This window comes from Apus apus, chromosome 4 (assembly GCF_020740795.1).
Source record: "Apus apus isolate bApuApu2 chromosome 4, bApuApu2.pri.cur, whole genome shotgun sequence".
NCBI lineage: Eukaryota > Metazoa > Chordata > Aves > Apodiformes > Apodidae > Apus > Apus apus.
The window spans coordinates 77,366,389-77,383,461 of record NC_067285.1 but is presented as its reverse complement, the minus strand read 5'-3'; the positions used below and the strand labels follow the sequence as shown (position 1 = coordinate 77,383,461).

The window sequence follows — 17,073 nt, the reverse complement described above, 5'->3', positions numbered from 1 at the left end:
ATGCTGCATGTGAAATCAAGAAAAAAACAAGATAACCTCCCCCCACCCCTCTACATTTTAAAGCAAAGTGAAATTCCCCCTTTATTTTAGGGGAATGTATTTTAGGCTGAAAAAGAAATTACAGAGGGAAATTAAAGTTTCCCAGTGACCAGCAGTTATTTTGACCAAATTTCTTTGATAATTCCAGAACTCCACAATTTTGTTCACAGGCAAATGAGTTTCTGCAAGGTTTGCTGTTGAGGTAGTGGGTGATGTTCTGGCTCCAGCAGCCTCGCCTTGCTTGCACCAGAGCCAGGCTGTCACCCAGGGTCACTTCAGCCTTCCTGGGGGAAGAGGGCACAAGTCAAAAAGGGACAGGCACTCCCAGGGGTCCTGGGAGCTACCCTGCATGCTCATCATGACATGAAACTGCACCAAGCAAAAAGTGGGAAAGCACAGCAATCTAAAGACACCTTTACATTCAGTACAGTCATCTGTCGGAATGATGAATATGGAGATGGTGCTGGAACTATCCTTAGGATGCCCCCACAGAGCAACAAAAGAGGCACCTTGGTGCTATCCGTTTATATAATACTCTGATTCAATGTCTCAAATAAGAAAGTGGCTGTAGCTCTTAGAAGACATTAGCAATGTTCATTTATGCTGCTTTTTTCATTTGAGCAGCACTTAAAGTTTTCATTCACTGCTTGTGTTCTCAGATGACCCTGGGGCCATCAACGTCTACAGATCAAATACAGAAAAAGAGCCATCTTTCCTGTCAACTGATACATAGTAATTTCAAAAGTATTTATCCTTTGTGTGAGCCACAAAAAGGAAAAGTCAAAGCTAAAATAAGTCAAGCACTGCCAAAGACCTCACTGAAGAAACAGAGGACTCTGTTATTCAGTGCGACACTGATCCTGATGAAAGAATGTGAACAGCCCAGCTGTGCAGCACTTGGTGTGCAGGGTGGGGAAGAGCCGGTTATATGACTTTTGTACAACAGAGGAGTTGCACTTGGTGGGCTGAGATTGACTCATTAAGGATACGAGTATGACACTTTAAAGAAAGTAATCCAAAGAGAAGTTACTGAGTTCTTAGGCTTTAATCCTTTTTCAAATGGGCTACTTGACTTAACTTCATGGGTGACATTTTCATGTCAGAGCTGTAAAACAATTCTGTAATATCCATGAGTTTGGGACTGACAAAGGAGTATTTTCAGGTCCTACAGCTTAGCACTGCTGCAGGGATTGAGATACTTGCTGTGTATTAAATCATTGAATAACAAGCTTGTAGATTCGTGAGTACCACCTAAGTAAACATTTAGTGTCCAAATCTCACCTAATGTAGTGATTGTTTTAGCTTCCTTCCAACAGACTTCAAATAAAGAATACAAATAAATAAATCTGTCTTAGATAAAGAATGGGATGGGTATTACTATTTTTCAATGAGTAGCATACTTTGCTATATATTTGGAAGGGTAAGAACAAAACCTAATTGAAAACTTTCCTTTTTTCCCCAGTGGGAGAGGAAAGAGTACAGTTATCTCACACAGGCAGAATTGACAGTCTCTCTAACCTTAATCTGTCTGGGTTTGCTGTTACATTGCTTTACTGTACATATTTCAGATGTTATAAGGCACAACAAGCAGAAGAGGTAAGGCCATGACAAGTGTAGCAAAGAATATTATTTTTTGTTTTGCAAATTGCCTTCTTTTCATCTGGAACAGATTTTGTCAGGAAATCTGAGTCATATTTTAAAGAAATGTGTTTGCAAAAAAAGAGGAGCTGTGCAGAGACTGTTTATAAGATGTCTGCTTTTGCACCGCATGCTTGCTCTAGCTAGATACCAAAATACTGGAGCCAAAAATTGTCTGAATACCTCATTGTTTGTTCTTTCTTAGACTGGCACTGGCAAGCAGATGAAAAGTCTTTCCAAGTGGAAGCCGAGAGGGTACTAACTGACAGCCAGTCTTGGCACCAACTTTTGGTGTGTATAATCAGAAAGGTTTCTAGAGCTGCTTGATTCTTACAAAGCAATAACACACAGACTGTTTTCCTCTTTCAGCTTCTCCTTATAACAGCCATTGACATTCAAGTTTGTTCAAGATCCTTGCAAGTGCCAACAAATTAATTAAAACTTCACAGGAATGTGACAGTCTCAGGAAAAAAGAAAGTAGGGCTGAAACTTCTCTTGCTATTTTAGAGAAAGTACATTTTAGAGGAAACAGACTTTGGTCTTCTTTCCTATGAACTCATTAAGTGCTTTTAAGGTACAGATTTGATATCACTGCTATGGGCTTTGATTTACCTTTTAAAAGGCTAGCTTTTATGCAAAGAGTATATTAATATTGCTGTGAAAAGAATGAATACCTGAATCACAATCTCTTCCATTGTTTAGGGTAAGGGTTGTTCAGCTGGCCAGAGAAATTCTACATCCCATGATCACAGTCCTCTAAGGATGTAGATGTATACATGTGGAAGATTATAAAGGGAGATCATAGACGCTGTCACAGCACCGTGACCCAGCCTGATTTCTACTGATACACTCATTACTTCTTGGTATACATTAATCTCATAAAGTGTGGGCAGCAGTATCAAAGCATCTAAAATAATCTTATGATATGTAATAATGAGTACTTCATACTCTTTTCCACATTCTTGTCCTCATTGTGCATGCATCTAATGGCTTGTACATTGAATTATACACTGGACAGCCATAGTTTTAAGACATGATGGTTTCTCATTTTAATGGCTAGTCCAGAGATTGTTCCAACCACTGTGAACTCCCTTAATAATGCTACTTATCACAGGAGATAAATCTAATTTCAATATTTTAATTTCCTGTAAAGTTAGACTAATTCAAATCTGATCTAACTTGTGTATTCCTCACCTCTCCCCAGGCAGCAGGTGGAGGCTCCACAGGAGGGTAATATTTAGGGACATCCCAAGCCACTGCAGCCATGAACCACTTGAAATCTTTACATTTAAGGTGCTTGCGAAGTTCCTTCTGGGCAGAGATATCACCAGTTGAGAGATGTCTGTACTCAGGCCGTCTCTGGTAAATGTACTCTGCAAATTCATCCATCCAGGTTTCTGCCACGCGCTTCAGGTTCTGTGCAGCAGAAAAAAAGAAATCATGAATATCCTCATGCTTTGAATGAACTATATTACCAACGGAGAATTAAACCAAAATAATTTAGCAGTCCACACAACTTTTAAGCTTGGCTGTTCTAATTTCTCAGTCTTAGAAAATGGAAAAATGCCAGCAAACATACGCTATCTTTGTGACAGTGTTGAGCGAACACTACAGAGTACTAAGTACCCTGCTTTCCTGCTGACTCTGTCTTCTGTCTGTTGCATATCTTATTTTTTTTCATATTCTTTATGGATCTTCACATGGGTTTTGATTAATGATGGATGCTGAACAGAAACTTTCTTTCAGCTGCTCGCACTGGTACCTACACTTTTTTCCTGCTAGTTCAGAACCTGCTAATGGGTGTGAATACTTAATATAATTCCTTCTGATGTATTTCACTTTGCATTTGAAAGCTATCTGAATTTTTAGCTGTCATCATACTGCTTAGTCACCCAGCAATTCTTACCTAAACTTTAGGGTCAGGGCTTATATGTGCATGTGTGGGGGCAAACAGTCATAAGCTTGTTCTGCCCCGTCTCACAGCTGGTTTTGCCCTGTCTTTGGAGTGGAAGCTTTGCTGTATTGGCATGCTAGGTACACCTGTGCAAAAGCTTAGCAAATAACCCTGAAGTGGAACTGACCTGAAGCAAAGCAGCTCATGGGATAGGTATGGCAACTTCAGGTTTTCTGTGCTCATCTGAAAGACTTCTCTAAGACTATTTCTGCTCTGTGAAAACAAGTTCCAGCTTATGTCCCACAAAGATTTTTTTTTTTGTTGGCCTTTTACAGGAAACAGAATTACCTATTTTGTTGCATAAGAATGTATTCAAATTATCATTAGTTAAATTAGCTGACTCAAATTATAAAATAATTTAGAAAATACTTGTAAGGAAAAATCCTGAATAGATGAGACTGAAGAGAATATATTTTATTGTTTGTTAAGGTCATGAAGTCTGAATAGGCTCGGGACAAATTTTCCCATATTTTGTTTGTTTAAAAAATTCCTCCTGCAACTTAATCCATGCAAATTTTTATGCAGATTTCATAGTGGAGTACAGGCTCAGTCTATTTTGCATTTCCTGAGCTGCCCAATAATCTCTTATCCCACCAACAAAGCAACATTTCACTGGATGACATTGAGACACTAGGGTGTTCTTATTGCTTTGCTTGTAAAACAAGATCATCAAGGTTTGCAATATTCTCTTTATAGACAACTAACTGCAAATTTCTGAGATTCACCCTATAATAAGCCTGAGGACAATATACATCTGATTATCATCAACATAACCTAATGTTCCTTCTCAGAACATTCTCTGCATCTAAGTAAGCCTGATTCATACTCTGATTTGCTTTCAAGATTAATTTGAAAATTCTTATCCTGAATTTTATTAATCCACACAAACAAAATGTCTCTAAACTAGTAAGGCATCTCTAAATAAAAAGACAGCAAGATCCAGAAACAACAAAGTACTTTTAGCTGACACTGCATGATAAGATTCTGTGTGCTTTCTCTTTGTGAAGCAAATACATCAAAACCTGCAGGGATAAAGGAAGTTAAAACAGTGTAAGAAATCACAATGCTTATATACTTATTAAAAATGGGCAGTGTGTCACATAAGCTTGACTTTTGTTGTGAATGAATGAAAACCTGAATTACTTTACAAGAAATAAGAATTCAAGAATACAGGAACTGGGTAGGACAAAGAAAACCAGAACAAATTCAAGAACAACATCTAAATGACAATCCCACGTTTCTGAAAGAAACCCTGTAACACAGTAAGCTCCTGACAAGTAAAAACACTATGTGGTGAGACTTTGTAGATGAGGCCAAAATCTGATTAAGCACATTAAACTATGAAGCCAAAATAATGAAAATAGGTGTGATCTTTCCATCATATTTTCCACTTGCCAATGCTGTACACCTAGTTTACTATAATGCAAATGCAGTTTAAGACTGTTCTAGAAAAATGTCATACTAATTTTTGCAATCGATTTATCTGATAGTGCTATTTTAATATTTAAAAACCACACTGTAAAAAGAACCATAAAATAAAAGAATTACCTTAGGAAAGAAAATTCAAAGTAACTGCAGCAAAGACATCCCCCATCGGTATTAAGAGTAGGCTCTGCTGGAGTTTTCTTTTTAGTACTTGGGCTAAAAGTGCTGCATTCTGCTTCAGATTATTACAACAGAGCAAAACAGGAGTCCAACAGAAATCTTGATATTATACCTGGTCACTAGTTCAAAATTATCTTTCACTAGTCACCCATCATTCCACAAATACCAGGTAAGACACTTTAGACAAATCTATTTAAAACTTTGTTCCCAGGTCTTCCAAGACCATTCCCTCCATCATATGCTAAAACCCTCCCAAATCTTGCCATATCCTTTGATGAACCTTTATATCATCCTTACCATGTTTATACATTGCTGTCATAAGCAGAACTCTTATGAGGCAGCCCTTTGAATTTCAATAGGTTCCTTTTTAAAAACAAACTCCTGTTTGCTAGCTCTAAATCTCTGTTTATGAACATTATTGCAAAGAACTCTCTGTCCTGGAGTAGTGGGACATTTCTTCCTGAAGTTGCCAGTTACCAGGAAGCAAGTACTCAGCATCCAAACACTTCAAAGAGCATTGTTGTCTTCAGTTAACATGGGTTTCCTATCCTTATTTTCACTATGCAAGCTCAGTAATCATGACACTTCCTTTTAACATAAACATGTACAGACTAGTAGTAAACCTTCAAATTGCAGTTAATCCCCATACTTGAATTGAATGCAGTCAGGTAGAGGTGCTCTCCTGGAAGCAAGTCTGGTGCAACCTTGCACAGTAAAGGCAAACATACTTTACATTGCTATTTAGAACATGCTAACCTAGCATGTTTCTGGAGTAAAAGTTCATGTTGTCCAAGATGAGATGAGTGAGCACTCATAAGCTGAAAATCCCCATTCCGTGGCTGTCTAACAGCATCAAAAGTTGCCCTATGTGAAGAACCTCCTAGGAACGTAAGTCTTCTTATGTCAGTGAACTGGTCTTTTACTCACCTTATCACTACAGAAAGCTAGAGGAGCGCAACCAAAATGAGAGCACTCATCTTTGAGCACTTTAAGGCCTATTGATAAAGTGACTCACTGTAAGGTAAGGATGTGGTTTCAAGTCCTTTATGATTCTCCCAAAGTTGCCCTTCTCACGATCTGGGTGAAAATCCAACATGGTGGAGAAAGGAGGACAGGCACTTCCTCCTTGCCTGAGCATTAGGCAAGGCTAGACACAATCCGAGCACGCCAACATATTAAGCTGCACAAGTGGAAAAGTTATGAATGGCTACAAAAACTTGAGAACCTAGATGTAAAATAGGTGCTAAGTTGTTTAACTTTGTGAGGACTTTTCCACGTGTCAGTGTATACTGCCACAGAATTTACAGGTCCAAGGAGTTTAGGAGCCTAACAGATTAGCAGTATTTTGTGAACTGCGGATAGCACCATTTAAGCACTCCAATCTCATAGTTAAGCTAATCTACAAAGAATTGATAACAAACAAAATAAGAGTTATATTTTAATCTTCTTGATTTTCTGTCTCTGCTACTATTTGCATAATCTTATAAAGAAAACTCCTTTAAATACCAATTTCCTAAATGGCACTGAGTATGTTTACCAATAAGAAGAATCAGTTTTGGGATATCTTTGAGGTAGATCACACTTGCTTGGATTCAGTCTGAACACCTCATCTGACTGCATATTGAAAAGAAAAATTAAACATTCCTATAGCTGAAAACTGCTGTAACTTAGCTTAATTGTCAAATTCATTGCAGGGTTACAGATGAACAGATTGCCTAAGCTGGTCCTTTAATAGAAACAAGGAAAAAAAATTAAATAGGAGCAGTTAAATGAAGATCAATATTAATCAGTTACGTGAATTGACACACAATGTAAAGAAGTCACAGGTACTCTAGATGGACAACTGGAATGTTTCTCAAGACCTATCCAATGACAGACCAATGATAAACTGTTCTCTCTCTCATCATTTTGAGTGAAAATTTTCTGTACGAGAATAAACAAGGCTCAATGATGTTTCAGTAGATGTGTCTTTTTATATGTAAGGTTGTGACAGCTGTCACCAAGAAGCTGTGAGATGCATACAAAAGTGATGGCAACCACAGTAAGACTGACTCATCAGCTGTCATGAGTTGCCCATGTAAGCATTCTTGATATAATTAAGTTTTGTGTCACTGTTGCAGTCTCACTCTCTGGTAAAACCTTTACCATTGGGCTTACATTGGACAAGTTTCTTTAAGTTTGTATAAACTCACACATTTAAGTCTGTGATTTTGTTTTGTATTTTCACTCAGCCATAGCCTACCAGACAATAAGCTACAGTGCCACTGATATCTGGACTTCAATAAAAGAGTTTAAATCAACTTGACTGGAGAGAGAGAGAGATAAACGAGGACTTCTCCACTAGAAAAAAAGAAATTTTTCATGAACCATTTTGTCCCTTTCACTTTCTTCAGTGAGTGAGGAAGATACATGTCTCTGATCAAATGACTGTCCCTTCTTTTTAAGTGTGCAAGATCATCTGTCATTTTCAAGAGGCATGGTATTACTCAAATAAACCCAGTGAGAAGAAAGTACATGCTGGCCATGAGAACAGAAAAGTGGAGTAAGGCAGGGACCTGTCAGAGGACAGCTTCATAAATATTCCCTCTAAGCAAGGTTTAACTAGATCGGTCCCTAATACAAGAGGAGCACTTCCACATCTTCTAACTGTGGCTGGTGTGCTGGCTTGCAGTGACAGCCGTGATAAGAGCCATGGTGCTGTATGCTATGCCACACTGCCAGCCTGCACAACTCCATCCTCTAGCTACATCTTTTCCAATTGATATCCTAGGTGCAGCAGTTCAACTAATATAAACATGTAATTTCTGTTTTCAGTTTCTGCAGATGTTCTAAAGTAGATTTTTGTTATCAGGTAGCACTAAAGCAGCACAATGGTTTTATTATTTGTTTCATCTCACCTGTATAACCTGTTTCTTTCTGCTATTGTGCCTATCTCACTGTTTGCATGAAACCAACCTTGACCCCAATCCACGGACTTTACTTTTGCAAATATTAAACTACTACAGGAACATTTGGATCCTGTAATGAGGTCCTGTTGTCCTAGATTTCATCTGAATATTTTCCAGGAAGGTGGATGTCACCAGCTGGTGTAGTCCTGTTTGTCATGATAGTCATTTCTCTCATCAGTCAGGATGTTAAAAAACACTTTCAATGACACCAATCAAATATGAATCACCACAGCATGTCTAAGGTCTGACTGTATTCCAGTTGTGGAATATAAAAGAAGATATGACTATTTAAGTAAAATGTATTTAAAAAATGCATTGGGATCCCTCCATCCAAGACAACTATGCTTTATGTTCCTCTGGAATATGGATAGCATACTGTCACAATAAAACATCACGAAGGAAGAGAACAAAGTATAACTCAGGGAGCCCATCCAACAAGTATGGATTAATATGACAGAGGCAGCAGGATACAAAACTCCAAAGCTTTCACAAGGAGAAAAATGATACCCTTAATTTCATGCAAAGGTCCTTTCTTCAGTGTCAGAACACAAAGATACTAATTCCTCTGTATTTCTACAGTGAAAGCAGGATAAAACATTCCCTGGACACTAATTACACCTCTTGGTGTTCAGGTCTCAGTATCTAATCTGCCCACATCAGTAAAGTCTAAATGGGGGTTTTCTTCCCTCTCTTCTTCTTGCCTAAATCACTTTTAACTTGGGCAGTGTTAGTGTTTGTCAGACTTTCCTCTCCTGTATATCTTATTTCAGCCATTTACATTTAACTGTGTTTAAAACGTAACTCTGTTTCATTCCAGCAATGGTCTGTATTTGTGTAAAAAAACCCAACTAAATAAAGAGATGTCTGCAGGCATAAAAGAAATGCTTCTCTATGGAAGACAGTATGCTAACTAGGTGACAAAGCTGCTGGTGTATATAAATAACTCTTGTGAGAGTTAGCACAGCAGGCAGAGAAGCAAGAGACTATTTATTCTCAGCCTGAAGTCTGCAACAGCCTGAAGCCTGCAAATACCTAGAACTGAAATTCCACAAATGTCATCTGAAAACAGCCAGGACTTCATTCTCTCTGTAAAGGTTTGCATCTCCACTACAATTTTTTTTTTGTTTTAAATTGTGGTCTTCACATTGGAAAAAAGTGAAAAAAAACAAAAAAGCCAAAAAATCAGTCCACTGACTAAAGGCCACATCTCTGCTCAGTGGCTCACCTGGGGCCATCCTGGGGGACAGGGATGGGCATACTCCCCACAAGGATCTTGTCTGCCCCCAGCTCTGCTGGTCTCTGCAGGCTGGCTGTAGGGGAGCTGTGGAAAGCAGAGTGACAGAGTAACAACATCTCCACAAAACTGCTGGCAACTGCCATGCTTGCCTTACAGACCCATAACTATGTGGACACATACAGACTACAGCCCACCTCTGAAGCTAAGCCTGGAAGAGAGTTCAGGGGTTTGATTCCAAATAGATTTCTTTAGCCATGTAACTTGGATTCCAGTGCTAGACTATTGAACAAATCCTGGGAAGCAGCTACCATCATGTTTGATGCTGTTATCCATAAACATCTATTTCTCCATCTTCTTCGTATTCCTTTTCGATAGCTAAGCTGCCTGTCCTGTCGCATTTACTACCTTAAAAGAAAAACTTCTATTCAGATTGGAAGAAAGAGAAAAAACTAGCATTAAAAAAATTACTTTGACTTTCTTGTATTCAAGGATTAGAGGATAATTCAGTTGAAGTTTTTCTTTGATAAGCGCTTTGTTTGAGATCCTGGTTTAATTATTTTTAATGATGAGTTTATAAATATATTAAATGAAAAAAGTTAGAATGGAAACTTAAAAGCTGTAATGTATAATCATCATCATTATCATATATTATACCTGTGTTGTTGCAAGAAAGTGATTCTTGCTCGATTCCTAAATAATTTGCTTATTCTAAGATGGTATTTCAGCTGCTTACTGTGACTGCTGAATCCTAAGTGACTTTAGGCTACAGTCTTGTGCTAAAGAGGGGATTGCAGAAGTGCCAGCAGTGCTCCCTTAGCAGCGCGTCACATCTATCGGCTCCAGTCATGAGAAACCATAGCCATTACCTAACCGATTCTCCTTGGTCTTTAACTTGCCTGGAGACTGAAAAGGAAATGTTCATGGTCTGGTTTAAGAAAATCCCAAACATTATTTGCAGCTGGGAGAGAGAAAAAAAGAAAAAGAAAAATAAAGAGGTCATAACATGAAAGGAAGCTCTGTCAAAAATGCAGATGTGGTCACAGCACCAGATGGTATAGCTACAGTAATTTTCTTTAAAAATCCCTTTTGAAGCCACACAAAAACAGCTGAGCAAATGGTTCAGGTGGGAATCTGAATCCACCTTTATCAGCTGAATTCCCAAACCCAAATGCATGCAAGTTCCAATTTACTGACACTGCGCAATGAAGTAAATGTCATTGTGCCCATGCTTGCTAGATCAAAGGATGACTGTGCTGTGGGATCCCATGTCCTGGTGTGCAGGGAGGAATTAAACTTAAGGTTAGGATTCACCACGTTGCTGGGTTAGCATCCAAACTTGAACTTCAGTGGGATTGCCCTTCTTTTCAGAAAGACCTAATTCTCTCTTGTTCTGTAGTTAATGCTAAAATGCTACGTAAAATACCTGAGGGCAAAAAAAAAAGAAAAAAGAAGATATATTTTGAAATTCTGCGTTGATCTCTGGGTATCCTCTTGAACAGTGAGTTTTTATTGATAAATTTATTATGGCTTTTATAGAGTCATGAACAGAAAAAAAAATAATCCTACCCAAATAGGAAACTAAAATGAATAATGATCTGGGATACACCTACAAGAAATTGCTAATAACACTATGTTTTAAGTCTGCTTTTACTTCATTTCAGTCTGATTTTTAGTGTGAGGGTGATGAGACACTGGAACAGGTTGCCCAGGGAAGTTGTAGATGCCCCCTCCTTTCAAATGTTCAAGGCCAGGTAGGATGGGGCTTTTGAGAAACCAGGTCCAGTGGGAAGTGTTCCTGCTCATAGCAGGGGGTTGTAACTACATGATCATTAAGGTCCCTTCCAAGCCGAACCAAGTAACTGCTTAAAAGAAAGTGGCTTGGATAGAATTGTTAAAAATGAAGCAACAGTCAAGAATACCACAAAGCAACTAAAATAATCCAGTAAAACAATTCAGAAATTTTTAATGGGGCAACACCTTGCATAGTTTAAGGTCTGGAGATTTGCTTTTTATATGTTTTAAGTAAAACAAGCAATCTGAATTGGTTATTCGTCACTGCGGTTTTGTGCAGAGGTTGACAGCTTTGGAATCAATGAATAATTATGTGGTGCTTCCACATTATAATGTGGAATCAGTGTTGACATCTGCATGCCCATTAATCTTGCTTTATGTGCAATTACCTGTAAATTGGACACCAACTGCATTTGGCAAGCAGCAACATCTTAAGCCATCTCCAGACAAAGACATTCAGCTTTCTAATCTGCATTTTGTTGTCATGGTCTGTTTTATAAATTTACTGCACATGTTTACAGCTCTGTAACACCAAGCAGGATTACTGACAGAACATTTCATATGCAGATGCTTTTCAATTTGGTATATGTAATAAAAAAATACGTGTAAACCTTGCAGGCCTTGAGTGACAGATAAGAAGGTAAGAAATATGATAGGGACATAGGAAATTGATGTAATGCTATATACTATTGTGTGTGAGACACTAATGGTTATTTAGTGACAAGAAGTCAGAAGAGTTTTTGAAAAGTCTCTCATTTCATAAAGCATATGTGATCCTCATGACAGGTCACAGCTCTTAAAAAAGATAGCTAGATTGGTCAGGCATTATGTAAATAGCTGAAACTGTGTGTTGGAAGATACAGGGAGGTGAAATCCCAAGAGAAGGTAAGATGCTCACTTTAAGCATTGTTTGTTAAGGGCAAACATAGACTGAAACAGCTTGAAAGGAAACCCATGGCATGATTTGGGCTACGCCTGAGTTTGTCTGGAAGTTCTGTCCTCTTCCTAACTCCGGTCCTCATATCCCTTGTGCTGCTGCTGCGGGACAGGAAGGGGAAATTTTCCCTTCATTAATGAAGGAGCTTTTGCAATCATTTATACAATCACAGATGGGCTTCCTAGGGCTTATGCCTTTGTGAAGTGCATTTCCAGCATCCTCCTTTACATAACAGAAGATGGAAAAGGATTTAGTAAAAAACTTCTGTTGAAAGGACTTAGTAGTGAAAAGGATCACTTTTGGCAGCAGGGATAATACTTCCAGATATTCTTGAGTTTGCTATTAATTTTAGTCTTGAATGAGAGAGAAGTTTTAGATATAATACCCAGAGGGGGAAGACTATAATCTGTGGAGGATATAATATAATACTTGGAGGATAATGCAAACATAGCTGAAAAATACAGGCCACTTCTAGGCATCCTTCTTTAGTATTATTTTGGTTAAGAGCTCCATTTGGGGCAGTTTATTTGGAACCAAAAGTGGTCTGCATCAGAGGCTGACACACTGAAGATGAATATGTCCTTGCTTTTCCTTTTCTGGCTTGGATGATAGAAAGAGAATACTTTTAGGCTTAAAAATACACACAAGTTGATGAGTCAGGTACCAAACTATCTTCCTTCTCTAGTTATTGAGATAGCCCCAAATACTAAAATTTACAGAAGCCCCTGTGCTCTTGGCAGCCGTATGGCAATGTACCCTAACAACATTGTTTTGGTTTACAATACTGTACTGGAAAGAAGCTGGGAATATGAGAATTCAGATTTTCTTTGAGTGATAAATATATGCAAAAAATGTACCTGACCAAAAGCGTCATGTTTTGGACTCCCACACCATAGAAGAATCTATCCATTATTTAAATGGGAAGGATAAGACCCATGCTATCACCACATCAGGTCTTCTCCCACAAGATACAGGGCAGTTGGTTTATGCACAGGCAGAGATTTCATTTTTATAATTGGAAAACATTTTTGGTACTATTTCACAAGTGATTTATTGAAACCAAGCTGGAATAAATAGCATAGGGAGACTGCAGGCTATGGCTGCCTGATGGATCTAAGTGCTCACATGTAAGTGAGTACTCACAGTGCCTCCATTAAAACTAGATGAGTATTGAACTGTACAACAGTCCAAATAGAAAGGATTGTATTTTGCTCCTAAAGGTAATGCATGAGACAGCATATTCTCTAATAACATACTTTGTGCTGTAATAGAGAAAATCAGAGTCTGAGGTTTGGATCTCTTATTTCAAGTTGTGTGTGATTTTTGCAGGGGATACCATAATCATAGCAGATTATTTCAGCCAGTGCAAAAATCTGGACAGGGAAACTCTGATACTATACAGAGCTGTATTGAAGAAGACTTTCATCTCACTATTTAGTCAATACAGGTTTTGTCACCACCACTAACACCACTGCTAATTGCGTTACTGTCTCGTGTGTCTCACTGTCTGCCCAGATGCTCTTCTAAGGCAAATCCTTCTCTGTCTAGCCAGCTGTCAGGCAGGCAGCACAGACGGCCTCTTTCCTCTGCTACAGTCACTACAGCAAGACTTGTCCTGTGATGCCGAATCCAAGAATATCTCTCCCTTAAAGTAAGAAATGCATTATTTTATTCACACCACATTTTTATTATTAAGAAAAAATATTATTCATAAAATATTACCTTATGGCAACACGTAGAATTTCATATTAATTCCATTTTATTAAAGAAAAAATCCGAGAAACCAGAAAAGATTAAACTCAGGCATGAATAAATACTAGTATCTGCCTGGGAGCTACATCTATGCCCTTTGTCTCCCATCTTTTGACATCCCATGAACATCTCCAGAAAGTTATAGAACATTTTCTCTTGAGCAAAAAGCCCTTCATGGATATGGATGTGTGCAGTAGGCTTTGAGAAATTTGTAGAGGTCTTGTAATTTCTCACTCACATGGCTCCAAGCTGGCTGTATTCCACAGTTTTTACACAATAATTAGACAGTCACTCAAATAATTGTTACTGCCTTCTTTTGCAATAGAAAATGTTCCTTTCAAGCGATCCTGCCTGTTCTGCTGCCTGATAAGAAAACGTGCATTCAAATTGTTCCTGCTTGTAAAAACTATAACTGACAACACTGCAATTCCAGAACCATAAGCCTTAGGTTATTCCTACATTTGAATCAGCATGAAACGCGCTTCTGAGCTGAGACGTCCAACCCTATATTTTTAAGCTTTCATTTTGTTCTTGGCAATCTTATCTCTGGAAGGCAGCATAACTGCAGCAATTCTACATCTCATTTCAGAAAAAGAAAGAAACACACGTTTTCCATTTTAATGGTTTACTGGAAACTAGTTTACAGGGAATGAAGAGACTGATGGATGAACAAAAATGAAAAGCAGTGAAACCTAATTACTGACCCGTGCTAGGCTGGTTCCAGAAGGGACTTTATATGGGACGTACTTCCTGTAGATATGCCCAACTCGAGAGCATGGAACATCAAACATGCCACCGCCGCACATCCAGACCTGGAAAGGAAACAGGAAAGGAAATGGAAGAACGATTCCTGGGCACAAATGGGCAAAGAAGACATTTTATATAATGTGTGTGTGAAAATGACATATAGTTCTGTACTGATCCCTGCCACAGTCATGGTGGTGGCCTTGTTGGCATGCTGATAGCTGGGATCTGGTAACATGGCAGACTCTCCTACCCAGAAACTCTACATGCAAAAGCAGAGAATGTTCAAAGTAAAACCATAAAACGTATTTAGAATATCTACCAATGGTTCTCCTGCAACACAACAAAGATACTGTTGTGTTTACTGTTTAAAAAATAAAGGACCAAAATTTCAAAGGAAGGCTATGTGAGTAAAGCAAGCCATCAATCAGAAGTTGTTTTTTGTTGTTTTTTTTTTTTCTTTTCAAAAGACCTGGCTTATATTTTAATAGTAAATACAGAGCTCAAATACTAAGATGTTATTCATTTTATAAAGAAAAAGGAACAAAAATACATTTCCTTCTGATCAAATTTATGTAGGCAGAGAAGGAAGATTGTGCCACTACATTTCATCATTAATACTTCAATACTGAAACAGATGGAACCATCTGGAGCACTCAGGTATGATACTTCAGGTCTGAGTAACCTCAGTCAACACTGATGGGAGCTGCAAGCACTTCATGGCTCTAAAAATCAAGCTATGTTCTAATGGATAGCAAGTAAGGAATTCTTTATAATTCTCCAACTAGCATGATCGAGTTTCACCAAGTATACATGACAGCAAGGTCATGTGCCATGCCTGAGGAACTACAGCAGTCATGCCAGTCTCCCCCATGGGCATGATTTTGTATGCTCCAGCAATGCAGAGCCCATGAACTGCAACACGGCTCTTAGATGACTTATGCAGCACACTGATAACATTAATAACTTTCTAATTTAAAAACCAGCAATTTGACCTTGCAAATCAGGGAAACGGAAAACAACAACAAAACCACTCTCCAAAATTCCCAAGCAGAACTCTTTAAATATCCTAAAACCAACTGCACAGCAAGAGTTTAAAATTAGAGTGAAAATAGTGGTACTATAAAAATTATTTCCTAAACCTGGCAAAACAATGCTTTGTTTCCCACAAATATTAGAACAGAGTGGCTCTTCTTCCAGGTAAGGGACACTTGTGGCCTCAGTTTTTAGCCTTTAGACTGAAATAAAAAAACAAAACAAACCCCCTCCTACCCAATGTAAAAGAAAAGGTAAGAGAGAGAAATGGCTTGTCCACTCTTTAGGTGGACATACATAAAAATGCTTCATGAAACATCTGCATTAATCTGGATAAGAATTTAGGTCTACGCATTACACGTATGAAGGAATTTTAGCTGTACTTGATGCAGTCTGGAACAAAATGGCATGAAATAATTTTGCAACTGAAAGCAGAGCAGAACATAGATAACTGAAAGTTTCACCAGCAATTTCCATACAGAAAGGAATTAATCTACAGCTGATATGCTCTGAATTAAAAAAAACAGCAACCAGACCCTTAAAAAAAGGTTTCAGGCAATCTGATGTGATCACAAATACTTGACATTCTGCCTGAAGCCCACAGAGAACAACAATGTGCATCTCTACACTTTTTTTATTATACATTTCTCATTCTGTCTCTTTTGTCTTGCCCACCAGCTGGCTGTAGCTACTGGCTTTTTCTGAAATCACAGGAAAACAAAATGATTAATTACATTCATTTAAAACAACAGTGAAAATGGGCAAATTTGGCCTCTTCTGCTGTGCTTGCCTGTTTGTTTTACAGTGGGTATATCTGCTTGGTCCTGGAAGTGTGGCTGTGAGCTTAGGACTAAATTTTAGTAATCTGAACATGCAGATGCTAAACACTGCAATATGGGATAACTTGGTGCTTGAGCCATGACTTTAAAATGCTTGCTGAAGGTAGCACACTGGAATTTAGCCCCTGAGTGACTGTGCTGTGAAAAGTCTGTGAAAAGAGAATAAAAATACTTCAGGGTGAAGACTTGAGTTGCCAGGTCATTCAGGAAGCTGCTTCTTATGGGTAACATGTGCATTAGCCCTTACAGTCCCTTAGCTGTTAGCTGTGGCTTCCAGCTGACACCTGACAACGAAATATTTGAGGATCTACAGCACATTACGGGATAAACATACCTACAGTAGTGTAAATGGTTAAGGAAGGTTTGAAACCATCAAAGGTGGGGCAAGATTACATGCTTGGCTTTGTCCTAAAATTCCATGGACGCCTGGGTGCAGTCAGGTACATCTGAGAGCTCACTGGGAAGCTGATACTTACCACCTCCCAGTGTTAGTTAACTCTTAACTAAAGGCACAGGAACTCTGGGCAGGTCATTCTGGTGAAAGCTAGCTTCTC

At 38.5% G+C, this 17,073-nt stretch overlaps 1 protein-coding gene across 1 annotated transcript in view; it reads right to left on the bottom strand.

Annotated features, from left to right (window-relative positions):
• Positions 1 to 17,073, bottom strand: part of GALNTL6 (polypeptide N-acetylgalactosaminyltransferase like 6) — a 461,920-nt gene that overhangs the window by 29,843 nt on the left and 415,004 nt on the right. The window contains exons 8-9 of the mRNA XM_051619401.1: positions 14,606 to 14,713; positions 2,872 to 3,093 (exon numbers count right to left, since the gene is read on the bottom strand). Of these exons, the coding sequence (XP_051475361.1) occupies positions 2,872 to 3,093; positions 14,606 to 14,713 (330 nt within the window). The remainder of the gene's footprint in view (positions 1 to 2,871; positions 3,094 to 14,605; positions 14,714 to 17,073) is intronic.